Source organism: Hemitrygon akajei, chromosome 13, assembly GCF_048418815.1.
Source record: "Hemitrygon akajei chromosome 13, sHemAka1.3, whole genome shotgun sequence".
In the NCBI taxonomy this organism is placed as follows: domain Eukaryota; kingdom Metazoa; phylum Chordata; class Chondrichthyes; order Myliobatiformes; family Dasyatidae; genus Hemitrygon; species Hemitrygon akajei.
In genome coordinates this window covers 18330657-18345468 of record NC_133136.1, presented here as the reverse complement: position 1 = coordinate 18345468, position 14812 = coordinate 18330657, and the positions used below count along the sequence as shown (strand labels likewise).

Sequence of the window (14812 nt, the reverse complement as noted above, 5' to 3'; positions counted from 1 at the left end):
GCTGAGAAGTGACCTGACAGAAGCCCTTAGGATGAAGAGTGCATTTTAGAAAGGTGACAAATGCACGGTCCCACTTATGAAGGAGACCTGAACTGGGAACCATAAATCTAAAATATTCAAAATTTAACCCAACAAACCACTTGGCCAGATCTTCATTATCTTGAGCATAGTTTAAATGTGAAGATTCCTCTAAGTCCTTTGAGTATTAATTGAGTTAACAGGTAAATGTATTTAAAGAAAAAGAAAAGAAGCAAGATAAAATTTGTGGAAGAAAGTAATTGGAGGATTTGGATGAAGGAGGGTGAGGTACGTCTCTTATGGAGCAAAATACTCACAAGGAGTTGCTGAATGAATTGGATTTTCTCCTCTGACCTGTGAATGGTCTGTGATTCTATGTACTCCCAGAGTACATGCTTTGATGCTTTTGGATGAGTTGGGAATGTTACCTTGGAAGAGTTATTTACTTCAAAAAGGGCCATAGAGTGTTCTACCTGGATCTGATTGGATTTTTACTTTATTATCTTGTCCAAAAGACTGCCCGTCCAACTGTAAACTAAAATCTTCGAATAAATATTCAGTTCAAATTTAGAAATTACAGTGAGATTAACCAGTCAAATGCAACTGTGTGTAAGGTTACTACCCACTACGCACCTGGCTTCTAGAGCCTGGAGGACTGGTGGGCCACTTTTAGTCTGACCTCTATGCTTTGATCTGTATGGCATGGATAACCCTACAAAGAGCATAAAGCCCTGTCTCCAGCCAGGGCATGCATTGGGTCACTGAGGCATGCAAGCCTCCAAACCATGAGCACGTTATGCACTGCTTGGAAGAGCTATGTGTAAGACAAACTTAACTTATGTGACAAGTAAGAGAAAATCTGCAGATTTGGGAAATCAAAGCAACACACACAAAATGCTGGAGAGCTCAGCAGGCCAGGCAGCATCTATGGAAAAGAGTGAACAGTTGATGATAACAGGGCTGATGAAGGGTCTTGGCCTGAAACATCGATTGTATTCTCTTTTCCATAGATGCTGCCTGGCCTGCTGAGTTCCTCAAGAACTTTTTGTGTGTTAATTTATCTGACACCATTCATGCCTCTTTGATGATATCTCTAAAAGCACTGCAGCCAATGAAGTCTTACTGCAACTGAATTGCAAGGACTGTGCTGGACAGTTGGTATACAACACATTCCCATGCATCTAAACATAAGAATTGAGGTAGGAGCAGGCCTCTTAGTGTCTTAAGCTTGTTCTGCTATTTAATAAGGTCACAGCTGGTTTGATTTTAACCTCAACTCCACATTTTCACCTACCCACTTACTCCTTTGCTTACTGAGAATCCACCTTTATATAAATAATATTCAGTGACTCTACTTTCACTCTCATAGACTCAGAGGAACATACAAAAGAGAATTAATCCTTATGGGCCACCCCTTTCATACTGTGATTCTATCCATGCTAGTCTCATCTGCTCACATTAGCCACAGCAGCGTCGTGGCTAGCGTGATGCTATTACAGCTCGGGGTGTCAGAGTTCAGAGTTCAAATCCGACGTCATCTATGAGGAGTTTGTACACATAGGTTTCCTCTAGGTGGTCTGGTTTCCTCCCAGATTACAAAAATGCACCAGTTGGTAGGTTAATCGGTCATTGTAAATTGTCCTGTGATTAGGCTGGGGTTAAATAGGTGGGTTGCTGGGCGTTGTGGTTTGTTTGGGCTGGAAGGGCCAATTCCATGCTGTATCCCTCAACTCCTTCACTGTTCATAAACCTCTCCAAATGGATTTTAAATTTTGTAATGGTATCTGTCTGCACTCCGCACTCCTCCTCTGGCACTACTTACCAACTCCTGTGTGAAAGGCTTACCCACAGATCTCCATTGTATTTGGGGCAGTATGGCAGTATAGGGGTTGGCATGGTGGCATGGTAGCATAGGGGTTAATGCATCACTTTACAGCACCAGCTTTCAGTGATCAGGGTTCAATTCCTGCCACTGACTGTAGTATGTTCTCCCCTGATGCTTGCGTCTTCTCCAGGTGCTCCAGCTTCCCCCCAACATCCCAAAGACGTCCAGGTTAAGGTTAATGAGTTGTGGGCATGCTATGTTAGTGCCGAAATTGAGGCAACACTTGCAGTCTGTCCAGCACAATGCTCCCTGATTTTATTTGGCCCAGCTGATGCATTTCCATGTTTTGATGTACATGTGACAAATGAATCTTCTAAAAAATTTCTCTCCTCTCATCTTAAACATGTGCCCTTTAGTTTTAGACTCCCCTACCCTGAGAAAAAGATTTTGTCAATCAATCCTATCTCAGCCCATAATTTTCTGTACTGTACCTCTATAAGGTGACCCATCAGCTTCTTACATTACGGAAAGAATAAAAACCAGCTTATCCACTCATAACAACAGCCCTGCATCGCAGGCTCCATCCTAATGCATTATATCTATTGTTCTCAAATCCACCCTGTGGTGTCACAATCAGAACTGTACTCTGTACTGCAAATGCAGTCTAACCATGATTTGTACAACAGCGACGTGACTTCCTAATGTGCATCCCCTCGCTTATGATGCCTTTTTCAGTAACCTATTTGTATTAACAACCTGGTTTTTATTTTGTATTCATTAATTTAATAAGGCAACTGTTACCGTAGTGTGATTGTGTAGAGAGCCATGGACTTCCTGTCAAGGTCCAGTGTTCCAAAGTTCCTTGACATTCACTATATATTTAACAGACCTTGATCTGCTAAAATGCTTTGGTTCCAATCTGTCGGAGCCTGAGGAATAAAAATTCTAATGATCTACCTAATATTTAACATATAATAGATTAAAAGGGATAATCAAAATATAAATGATGCAAAAATACAAATAAGTGTCTGGATTAAATTCCATTCACCAATATTCCACCTAACTTTCCAGCTGATCTATGTCCCACTGCATCTCTAAGCAACCTTTTTGTTATTTGTGACTCCACCCATTTGTTAGTGTCATCTGCAAAATTACAAAGCGTACCACCTACATTATATGTATTACAAACACTAAAGGTCCCAACTCCAATCCCTGTGGTACATAGGTTAGGAAAACAACCATCTATCATTACCCTCTGCCTCGTACCACCAACCAATCTTCCATTGGGTTTATCAACATGCCTCAGATCCCTCGTGCCTTGACCATCCAGACCAGCCTTGCCAAAGAATTACTGCAGTCCATATAAACATCTACAACACTGCCTTCATCTTTATATTTGATTACCTCCTCAAAAAACTTATTTCCTTTGAGGAACAGCGTTTCAAAGGCACATAGCCCTTGTAGAGGAAAGGTTTCAACTTATTTTGTCTTAAATAGACAACCTTGCATTTTAAACTGATTGTCCAGGTCTAAAATCTCCCAAACACATCTGCCCTGTCAAGATTTCTAAGGGCTGTTCATGTTTTAACAAAGTTCCTTTAACTTGACTAAATTTAAGCAGATACATGCCTGGCCTGTAAAACCTTTCCTCATAAACAACCTTTGCATATCAGGCATTCTTCTTGCTAACTTTGCATTAACTGCTTCCCATAAGTATGAAGAGCCAGTACTGTAAGTGTACTCCAGGTACGATCTTACCAATATCCTTTCTGATAAAAGCATAACCTCACTACTTTTTTGTTAAATTCCTCCAGCAATAAGCAGTAATATTCTGTTAGCTTTCTCATTTACTTGCTGTAGATACAGCAACTACAAACTAGCCTTTTGCAAACCATGCGCTAGGACTCCCAGCTCACATGGTAGCGTACTGGTTAGCACAACACTTTGCAGTACCAGCGACCTAGATTCTACTGCCACTGCTGTCTGATAGGACTTTGTACATACATGGGTTTGCTCTGGATGCTCCACTTTCCTCCCTCTGTCCAAAGATGTGCCGGTTGGTAGGCTAATTGGTCATTGTAAACTGTAAATTGTCCTATGATTATGCTAGAGTTAAATCAGGGGCTGCTGGGTGGCTCAGCTCAAAGGGCTGGAAGGGCCTACTCCGTGCTGTATCTCAAAAATTAAAAAAAAGATCCCTCAGCTTTGACTGTGTAAGCTCTCATCATTGAGATAACACTGTCCCTCTACATCTCCTGAAAAAATATTCACTTTCACACTTTCCCACGTTAAACTCCACTGGCCAGATCTGAGCTCCTTACGTTATCAATCTGAATCCCTTTGTTGTCCTCTTATGTCATATGCACAAATTACTTTCTTTTGTGCCTTTGCTTTATCATTAAATTTAGCAGCAAAACTTTATTCTGTCTTCATCCAGTTTCTTGATATAAATTCTAAAATGTTAAAGCTCCAGTACTGATTGGTGGGGTATTTGTTATATCTTGCCAAACAGAAAAAAAAGATTCCATTCATTCCCTCTCTGTTTCCTAATAGCCATCCAGTCTTTCATCCATGCCTTAATGTTGCCACCTACACTGTGAGCTGTTATTGTCTGCAATAACCTATCAAATTTCTTTGGCGAATCCAAGTATAGCGCATCAACCCATTGTCCTGCACCCTACAGCACATGTTACTTCTTCAGGGCACTCCAATGAATTGGTGAAACATTATTTTCCTTTCAGAAAGCCATGTTGAGACAGCCTGAATATCTTGATTCTATTTGTGAGGTGCACTGTTACAATATCTTCAATAATAGCTTCTAAAATTTTCCCTGGAACGGATTTAACCACATGCTTCCCTGCTTATTGTCTCCCTTTTCTTCTGAATAAAGGAGTTATGTTTGCAATTTGATGGTGAATAGATAATCTCTATAGAAATTCCTGATAATTTGCAGAATACCAGGAATAACTCCAGGGATATTATTCCATTCATGTCATGTCCAGCTGACAGAGCTCAATAGGCCTCTGTTTAAGACCTTAAACAAAAGTCTGGTTGCCTTTTTTTTAGGAGAGCTCAAATTCCATGGGCTTTCTTGACTGCTCTCTTACTATGTCCTGTCTCCTTCAGGGATATTTACACACACATAGTGCTCCATGATACCATCATACTCAGCACACATTATTACAGCTCGGGGTGTTCCAGAGTTCGGAGTTCAATTCCAGCGCCTTCAGTAAGGAGTTTGTATGTTTTCCCTGTAACCTGTATGGATTTCCTCCAGGTGTTCTGGTTTCCTCCCAAACTCCAAAGAAGAACTGGTTAGTTGATTAATTGGTCATTGTAAATTATCCTGTGATTAGGCTGGGGTTAGATAGGTGGGTTGCTGGTCTGTGTGACTCATTGGGCTGGAAGGGCCTCTTCCACAATTTATCTCAAAATAAAATAAAACATACACCTCAGTCGCTTTACTTCTGCATATCAATTAGAATTGAGCCATTTAGTCAATATTCTCAACTCTTTTTCTCTCTGCCAAAATGTATCATCCCACATTTCTTTATAATTTTACCTTCAATTCATCCACACTCTCCTCTAGCCTATCTGTGTCTTCTTCTATCTTCCTCACAACACCATATAATATAATATATAAATTTTAAAATTTTATTCAAAGCAGTCAATCTAAATCATTAAAAACATCTCAGTGGTTTTCATGCTGAACCCAGGATGCATCACTGTTGACCAAGAATAATAATTTAACATAAAAACCCTTGTCAACAACATTTTGCTTCAGCGATGTTTATGTTTTTATGCCACTATAACTCAAGACAACTTAACAAGTCTGCTGACTTTTGTAAGAAATCTGAAACTTAGTGGCATCTATTAAACTGGAACAAATTTAAATCATCAGCTTTTAACTTGGGGCTTGAATAAAATCTGAATTTTTTTCCCCTTTAATTACTATTACTAAAGGAATTTGATACATATTTGAAATAAGAAAAAATTATGAGGTTTCGGGAAAAGACAAGGACTTACTGGAATGGTCTTTTAAAGGGCTGGCTAGAGAAATGGCTGGTTGGCTCTGTCATTCGTTATGTGTGAGCTTCCCAGCAAAATATATACTCTCCACATTACTGAAGAATTAACAAAATAACTTCTTTTTAAAAAATTCTGGCATCTTCCCCCTTCTTTCTCAGTCCTGAAGAAGGACTGTTGACTTTTCTTTGGACTTGATACTGTCCCTAATTTCCCTTGTCAGCCAAGGGTGCACTACCTTCCCTGGTTTATTCTTTTGCCAAACTGGGATGAACAATTGTTGTAGTTCATCCATGCGATCTTTAAATGCTTGCCATTGCATATCCACCGTCAACCCTTTAAGTATCATTTGCCAGTCTATTTTAGCTAATTCCAGAAAAGTCAACAGTTTATTCTTTTCCATAGATGCTGCCTGACCTGCTGAGTTCCTCTAGTATTTTGTGTGTGTTGCTATCAAAATAACTGTAATTTTTCCAAACTTTTGCCAAGACCATCAGACTCAAAAGCATTTTTCCCAAGCAGTAAGGCTGATCAACACCTCCACCCACTAACCCACTCCACCACTCTCCCCACCACCACAGCTTTATCATTTATCACCAAGCAAAAAGTAGTAAGGTGAAAAGTAAAAGTTGCAGGCAGGCAAATCCAGGGCAAAAAGCAAAAAGAGCCACTTTTCAACATAATTGTATAAGGGCTAAGTGTGTTGTAAAAACAAGCCTGAAGGTTTTGTGTGTCAATGTGAGGAGCATTCGTAACAAGGTGGATGAATTGAATGTGCAGATAGTTATTAATGAATATGATATAGTTGGGATCACAGAGACATGGCTCCAGGGTGACCAAGGATGGGAGTTCAACATCCAGGGATATTCAATATTCAGGAGGGATAGACAGGAAAGAAAAGGAGGTGGGGTAGCATTGCTGGTTAGAGAGGAGATTAACGCAATAGAAAGGAAGGACATTGGCCTGGAGGATGTGGAATCGATATGGGTAGAGCTGCATAACACTAAGGGGCAGAAAACGCTGATGGGAGTTGTGTACAGGCCACCTAACAGTAGTAGTGAGGTTGGGGATGGCATTAAACAGGAAATTAGAAATGCGTGCAATAAAGGAACAGTAGTTATAATGGGTGACTTCAATCTACATATAGATTGGGTGAACCAAATTGGTAAGGGTGCTGAGGAAGAGGATTTCTTGGAATGTATGCGGGATGGTTTTCTGAACCAACATGTCGAGGAACCAACTAGAGAGCAGGCCATTCTAGACTGGGTATTGAGCAATGAGGAAGGGTTAGTTAGCAATCTTGTCGTGCGAGGCCCCTTGGGTAAGAGTGACCATAATATGGTGGAATTCTTCATTAAGATGGAGAGTGACATAGTTAATTCAGAAACAAAGATTCTGAACTTAAAGAAGGGTAACTTTGAAGGTATGAGACGTAAATTAGCTTAGACTGGCAAATGATACTTAAAGGGTTGATGGTGGATATGCAATGGCAAGCATTTAAAGATCGCATGGATGAACTACAACAATTGTTCATCCCAGTTTGGCAAAAGAATAAACCAGGGAAGGTAGTGCACCCATGGCTGACAAGGGAAATTAGCGATAGTATCAAGTCCAAAGAAGAAACATAAATTAGCAAAAAAAGCAGCACACCTGAGGACTGGGGGAAATTCAGAGACCAGCAGAGGAGGACAAAGAGCTTAATTAGGAAAGGGAAAAAAGATCATGAGAGAAAGCTGGCAGGGAACATAAAAACTGACTGTAAAAGCTTTTATAGATACGTGAAAAGAAAAATATTGGTCAAAACAAATGTAGGTCCTTTACAGTCAGAAACAGGTGAATTGATCTTAGGGAACAAAGGCATGGCAGACCAATTGAATAACTACTTTGGTTCTGTCTTCACTAAGGAGGACATAAATAATCTTCCGGAAATAGTAAGGGACCGAGGGTCTAGTGAGATGGAGGAACTGAGGGAAATACATGTTAGTAGGGAAGTGGTGTTAGGTAACTTGAAGGGATTAAAGGCAGATAAATCCCCAGGGCCAGATGGTCTGCATCCCAGAGTGCTTAAGGAAGTAGCCCAAGAAATAGTGGATGCATTAGTGATAATTTTTCAAAACTCCTTAGATTCTGGATTAGTTCCTGAGGATTGGAGGGTGGCTAATGTATCCCCACTTTTTAAAAAAGGAGGGAGAGAGAAACCAGGGAATTATAGACCAGTTAGTCTGACATTCGTGGTGGGGAAAATGCTAGAGTCGGTTATCAAAGATGTGATAACAGCACATTTGGAAAGAGGTGAAATCATCGGCAAAGTCAGCATGGATTTGTGAAAGGAAAATCATGTCTGACGAATCTTATAGAATTTTTTGAAGTTGTAGCTAGTAGAGTGGATGGGGAGAGCCAGTGGATGTGGTATATTTAGATTTTCAAAAGGCTTTTGACGAGGAGATTAGTGTGCAAACTTAAAGCACACGGTATTGGGGGTATGGTATTGATGTGGATAGAGCATTCGTTGGCAGACAGGAAGCAAAGAGTGGGAGTAAACGGGACCTTTTCAGAATGGCAGGCAGTGACTAGTGGGGTACCGCAAGACTCAGTGCTGGGACCCCAGTTGTTTACAATATATATTAATGATTTAGACGAGGGAATTAAATGCAGCATCTCCAAGTTTGCAGATGACACGAAGCTGGGCGGCGGTGTTAGGTGTGAGGAGAATGCTAAGAGGATGCAGGATGACTTGGATAGGTTAGGTGAGTGGGCAAATTCATGGCAGATGCAATTTAATGTGGATAAATGTGAGGTTATCCACTTTGGCTGCAAGAACAGGAAAACAGATTATTATCTGAACAGTGGCCGATTAGGAAAAGGGGAGATACAAGACCTGGGTGTCATTGTACACCGGTCATTGAAGGTGGGCATTCAGGTACAGCAGGAGGTGAAAAAGGCAAATGGTATGTTGGCATTCATAGCAAAATGATTTGAGTACAGGAGCAGGGAGGTTCTACTGCAGTTGTACAAGGCCTTGGTGAGACCGCACCTTGAATATTGTGTGCAGTTTTGGTCCCCTAATCTGAGGAAAGACATTCTTGCCATAGAGGGAGTACAGAGAAGGTTCACCAGATTGAATCCTGGGATGGCAGGACTTTCATATGAAGAAAGACTGGATCGACTAGGCTTATACTCACTGGAATTTAGAAGATTGAGGGGGGATCTCATTGAAACATATAAAGTTCTAAAGGGATTGGACAGGCTAGATGCAGGAAGATTGTTTCCGATGTTGGGGAAGTCCAGAACAAGAGGGGTCACAGTTTAAGGATAAAGGGGAAGCCTTTTAGGACCGAGATGAGGAAAAACTTCTTCACGTAGAGAGTGGTGAATCTGTGGAATTCCCTGCCACAGGAAACATTTGAAGCGAGTTCATTGGCTATATTTAAGAGGAAGTTAGATATGGCCCTTGTGGCTAAAGGGATCAGGGGATATGAAGAGAAAGCAGGTACAGGGTTCTGAGTTGGATGATCAGCCATGATCATACTGAATGGTGGTGCAGGCTCAAAGGGCTGAATGGCCTACTCCTGCACCTATTTTCTATGTTTCTATGTTTCTATTTCCTGTCAGTCACCTTATGTACAGACACTAATATAATTAATGGATATACTCTATGGACATACTGTACTTTACAATCAATCTATTGTGTCTTTTTTATTATTGTGTTCTTTTATCTTATTGTGTTGTTTGTGCTGCAACAGATCCAGAGTAACAATTATTTCGTTCTCCTTTACACTTGTGTACTGGAAATGACATTAAATAATCTTGAATCTTGAAATGTCAACATTTCAATTAACCAAATCAGAGAGTCACTTGAAGTGAACCAATCCGCTATGCACAGCCTGCATTGTTGGAATAATGCTTGCTCGCCACAGTGTCTCACTGGCAATTGAATATCAATCTCAGCAAGCGATGAAAATTCCCTGACTTCATCACATCATCATCACTGAGGCCTGACATGGACATCCTGTCAGAAAACTCGAAGTAGGTGGTCATAGTAGAACTGACAGTTCCCTGGAAAGACCAGGTTGAGGAGGCATTTGAACATAAGCAGGCCAAATGCCAGGAGCTGGTAGAGCAGTGCTAGAACAGGAGTGGAGGGCATGGTGTGAGCCTACAGAGGTTTTGCTGGCTGCTCACTATGGCAGAACCTACCCTCTCCTTAGCATTATGGGGGCTGCAAAGAAAAGAGCCATCAAGACTGTCATAGAGGCTGTTGAGTGAGTCTCCAGATGGCTGTGGATCAAGAGGTGTGACCCATGGACCAATGCTGCTGGGACACAATCCAGGGCCTGATCAAACTTGGCCGGGTCGAAGTTGAAACTCCCAAAACATCCGATGACCCTCGGTTACATCTCGGATGATGTGCCCCAATGCATTCTGGGATATATCTCAGCAACACAAGCGTTTTGGTGTTTGGGTCTCTGTCATGTTACTGTTAGCTAATTGTAGCTGTAGTAACTAAAGAACAGAGATGGGGCTATGAAAAGGAGAAGTCCATCTCTCATTAGTGATCTTTACTTCTTAGTAATGGAGCAACAATAACATAATTCAAAGAATTTGCCTGTGATTGAAAGTAAACAATGCTTTGGGAGAATTTAACTATTCTCAGATGGCATACTACAGTCAATAACATACTACAGCTAACCAGTGATTACTACGTGACTGATTTGGTTTTACTGTAAAAGAAAGTAGATAGGGTGTATAATGATTGTGTTATCAGCTATCATCTGTTTTCTGTCATATTTAAAAAAAGCTATGGCTGCTCCCAGAAGCTTCATGGGAGGAGAAACCCAGACATTTTCAAACCAATTGATAAAGGTCACAGATAACCATATTGATCTTCACAATCTCGTTGATGTTTAAAGTTTTGTAACGACCATAATTTTACCCCAGACCTTTAATGATTATAGCACTTTCACATTGGGGAATATCATCATATTGAAATGTCACTGTCTGCTGCCATTTATTTTGTATTGATTTCCATTTGCTTAGCTGGAAAATCGCATTTCCCTGATATGAAAGAGTTTTTAATGAGCTAGGTTCAGATGTGTGTTAGCAAAGAAGTTATTGCCTCTCATGATGTCATGAGTCATGCTTTTCTTTAGAGGTTATCAAAAACTTACTTTGTTGCTGTTAGCCTAACTTAAATATTTTGAAAGGTGTTTTCAAATTGGATACAAAGGCAATTAGTTATTACTGTCACTCACTGGTACTGATAAATCACCGAGATTGCTTATCAATGCCTTTGTAAGAGTAAGTAAATCAGCTGACCCATGAAACACACTCACGATTATCAAATCAGAGATGAGTAGTGTAGTGGTTAGAGTAAAACTATTACAGTGCCTGCGATCAGTGATCAAAGTTCACTTCCCTCCACTGTCTCAAAGGAGCTTGTACGTTCTCCCCATCACTGTGTGGGTTTGCTCCGTCTCCTCCCACTTTCCAAAAGCGTACAGATTAAGGTCATAAGTTGTGAGCATGTGACGTTGGCACAGGAAGCATAGTGACACCTGCATAACCCCAGCACAATCCTCAGACTGCGTGGGCCATTGAAGAATGATGCATTTCCCTATATGTTTCAATGTACATGTGAGAAATAAAGGTAGTCTTTAATCTTTAATGTATACTATGCTAAAGTCACTGGTAAATATTACATAGATTTTAAATGGATTTTCACTTTTGAACATTTAGCTTGTTAAGTGTGACTATACAAAACCCTAACATGAAACACCATCTCTGCATTACAGCCGCCTATCCTGCCGCCTATGGCCAGATCAGTCAAGCCTTTCCACAGCCACCTCCAATGATACCCCAGCAACAGAGAGAGGGTAAGTTTTTCATTACTTCCATTACACACAATAGACAAACAAAAAATATATGCTGATATTGAGATATGACAAAAGACCTCAGTGAGAAACTCTGAACAAACATAAAGCTTTCAGTTAATTACAGGTCCAAGTTTTGGAGAGTCAAAAGTACAAGTACAATGGCTTGGAATGTTCCTCAATTTTATTTATTTTAACATCTCATTTTGGTCCACCATTATTGAGGTGATGCCAGAAATCAGGACACTGTTGTGGCTCAGGAGTGACACTGTATTCACCCCGTTTAAATTGGCATTGATTGCACAGATGGCAGCAGCTTAATCTAAAATTAGTCTAGGTTTGGCAGATAACCATCCAGTGAAAATGTTGAAAAGTGGGACATAACTGGGTCTTTCATTTTCCATTAGCATGCACAAGAGGATCTGAATGTCTGGTTGTAATATGTTTGTGGCTTGCAATTTCATGATATAACCACAATCTAAAGTTAGGCTGCTTAATTAGATAAGAGATTCCGTATTATATTTGGAGATTAAATATTGTAATAGTATTTTGCATTCCCTGCAAAAATAAGTAACCATGCCATCAACTACAGATTGCCCTATTTTATGTATCTGGTAGTGATGGGCCAGATCTTGCAGTGAAATGACAAAAGTTCAATGCAGGAGTGTTGGCACATTTGGGGTTTCCATACGAATCCTCAGCTTGCGAGGAGCTGGATTTGCAGACTTCAGCAGAGGAGGGTGTAGCAAATCCCAGCCACTGACACTGGGATCCCACTTTGAAGATCCTGTGGTGGTGGTGAACTGCTGCAAAGGTTTAAGGCAAGTTTGTGATTCTGCTTAGTTTAGAACATAGAACAGTACAGCACAGTACACGCCCCTTGGCCCACAATGCTATGCCAACCTTTTAACAGGCTCCAAGATCAATTTAATGCTTCCCTCCTACCCCTCATCTTTCTTTCATCCATGTGCCTCACTAAGAGTCTCTTTTATGTCCCAAATGTAGGTCCCAAATAAGGCCACACAATATAGAAGCAGAATTAGGCTATTCAGCCCATCAAATCTGTTCTCCATTCAAACATTGTTGGTTTATTATCCCTCTCAACCCCTTTCTCCTGTCTTCTACCCATAATCTTTGATGTCCTTACTGATCAAGAACCTGATCAATATACCCATCTGTGGCAATGAATTCTACAGATTCACCACCCTCTGATGAAATCCCTTCTTTATCTCTTTTCTACAAGGACATCCTTGTATTCTAGACCTTCCCGGTATTGGAAACATCCTTCCACATCCACTCTAAGTAGGCCTTTCAATATTCTATTGGTTTCAATGAGATCCCCCAATGCATCTGCCTGTACCACCACTCCTGGCTGAGCATTGACCACTCTCTTTGTAAAAACCTGCCTTTGATATCCTCCAGTCACCATGAAATTAAACTTCCTAATTTAGCTATTTCAGCTGTGAAAAAGACGCTGGCTGTCCACTCTATCAATGCCTCCTGTCGTCTTGTACAACTCTATCAAGTCACTTCTTATCCTCCTTCACTCCAAAGAGAAAATTCATAGCTCACTCAAATCCTTTCCCCATAAAACATGCTCTCTAATCCAGGCAGCATCCTGGTAAATCTCCTCTGCACCCTCTCTAAAGCTTTCACATCCTTCCTATGAAGACGCAACCAGAACTAAACACAATACTCCAAGTATGGTCCAGTCAGAGTTTTATAGAGTTTCAAAATTACCTCATGGCTTGCAGTTTGATTTATTTAAATATGTTTTAAAGTACTGTAATCCAGTTTGTTTCTTTTAATACATCTTAATATATTTTAATTTCTTCAATAGTCTGTTCTAAATAGTTTTATAATGTTTTTGAATGTTTCTGAATGTCAGAAACTTTCACGGTATTTTGAAAACTTTGACAGCTGGCTAAGCCATAGACAGTGGTACTGGAGATGGTAAGTGCAACCTGTTCATGGAGGTCAGTAACGGAAATACCAAGAAAATGATTTTAATGCAGACCAAATGTAAAGCATTTCTGTGAGTCTTGCAGCTCTGTTAATTGTATTCACAATACCATTCCACACTATTTTTAATTATTCGCAATAGTCTAACTTACTTCACAATATCCTCCCCCAAAATTTAGACACACTTTTCATAACATCACCCATCCACTCTTATTAACTTCAGCATTGCTCCCTCAACATGAGGAAAACTATGAAAAAGAAACAGAAATTGTTAGCAAAACTGAACAGAATTTCAGTTTTAAACTGAAACATCTATTATGGAAAGGATCTGTACTTATAGCATTAATCAATCCGTCACTTCTCAGACAACAATTCTTGCATTTTCTGTTAAAGGCTCATTGTACCTGAAAGCCAAGGGAGGTCTCCTACTTCAACACTGAGTGGAATTAATAATATTACTGTACTCCGCCTTCAGCAATTCAGAAACATAGCACCTGCCAGTTTTACTATAGCCAGTACTTCAGGAGCAATTATGATTAATTAACATATTTATATACAAAACTGTTATTCCAGCCTTGCATCACACAGTCTAGATGTAGTTTTGTCTTACACTACAGTTTGGTTGCATTTTCTACATTGCAACAGTTGGCTAATCTAATGGGATGCATTTTGTGATCGAAGTTTTATTTCAATTCAGAGGTTCTCTGGAAAATAATTAGCTCTAAAAATGCTAGATCCTTACACAATGTTAGTGTGCTGTAAGCTGCTATAAGCTTACAAAAAGGTTAATAACAGAGCTGGTGAATGGAACTAAAGATTTTTTTTTACAGACAATGTCATGTATGTTTTCACATTTTTATTTGCAGAGAATTGTCACAGAGATCACTATTCTGCCTGAAAAAGTTGCATTCACAATAGGAATACAAGCTCGGCAAATGAGTCTACACATTAGGTAGAGGAATACTGGTTAGCACATATTCATTAAAGTTCAGTTTACTGTTTAAAAGAAGAAATGAGAAGCTTCTATCTTGCAAACAAATCCAAGAGTGATGCATTTTGTTGAAGTGGAAATGGATTACTCAGCTGCAAGATGGATTAGTTTGTTGAAAGT

General features: G+C 40.0%; 1 protein-coding gene across 12 annotated transcripts in view; it reads left to right on the top strand.

Moving 5' to 3' along the window:
* Positions 1-14812, top strand: part of celf4 (CUGBP, Elav-like family member 4) — a 1266734-nt gene that overhangs the window by 1195700 nt on the left and 56222 nt on the right. For all 12 annotated transcript variants that reach the window (XM_073064226.1, XM_073064224.1, XM_073064223.1 and 9 more), the window contains one exon: positions 11662-11742. In XM_073064226.1, coding sequence (XP_072920327.1) covers positions 11662-11742 — 81 coding nt within the window. The remainder of the gene's footprint in view (positions 1-11661; positions 11743-14812) is intronic.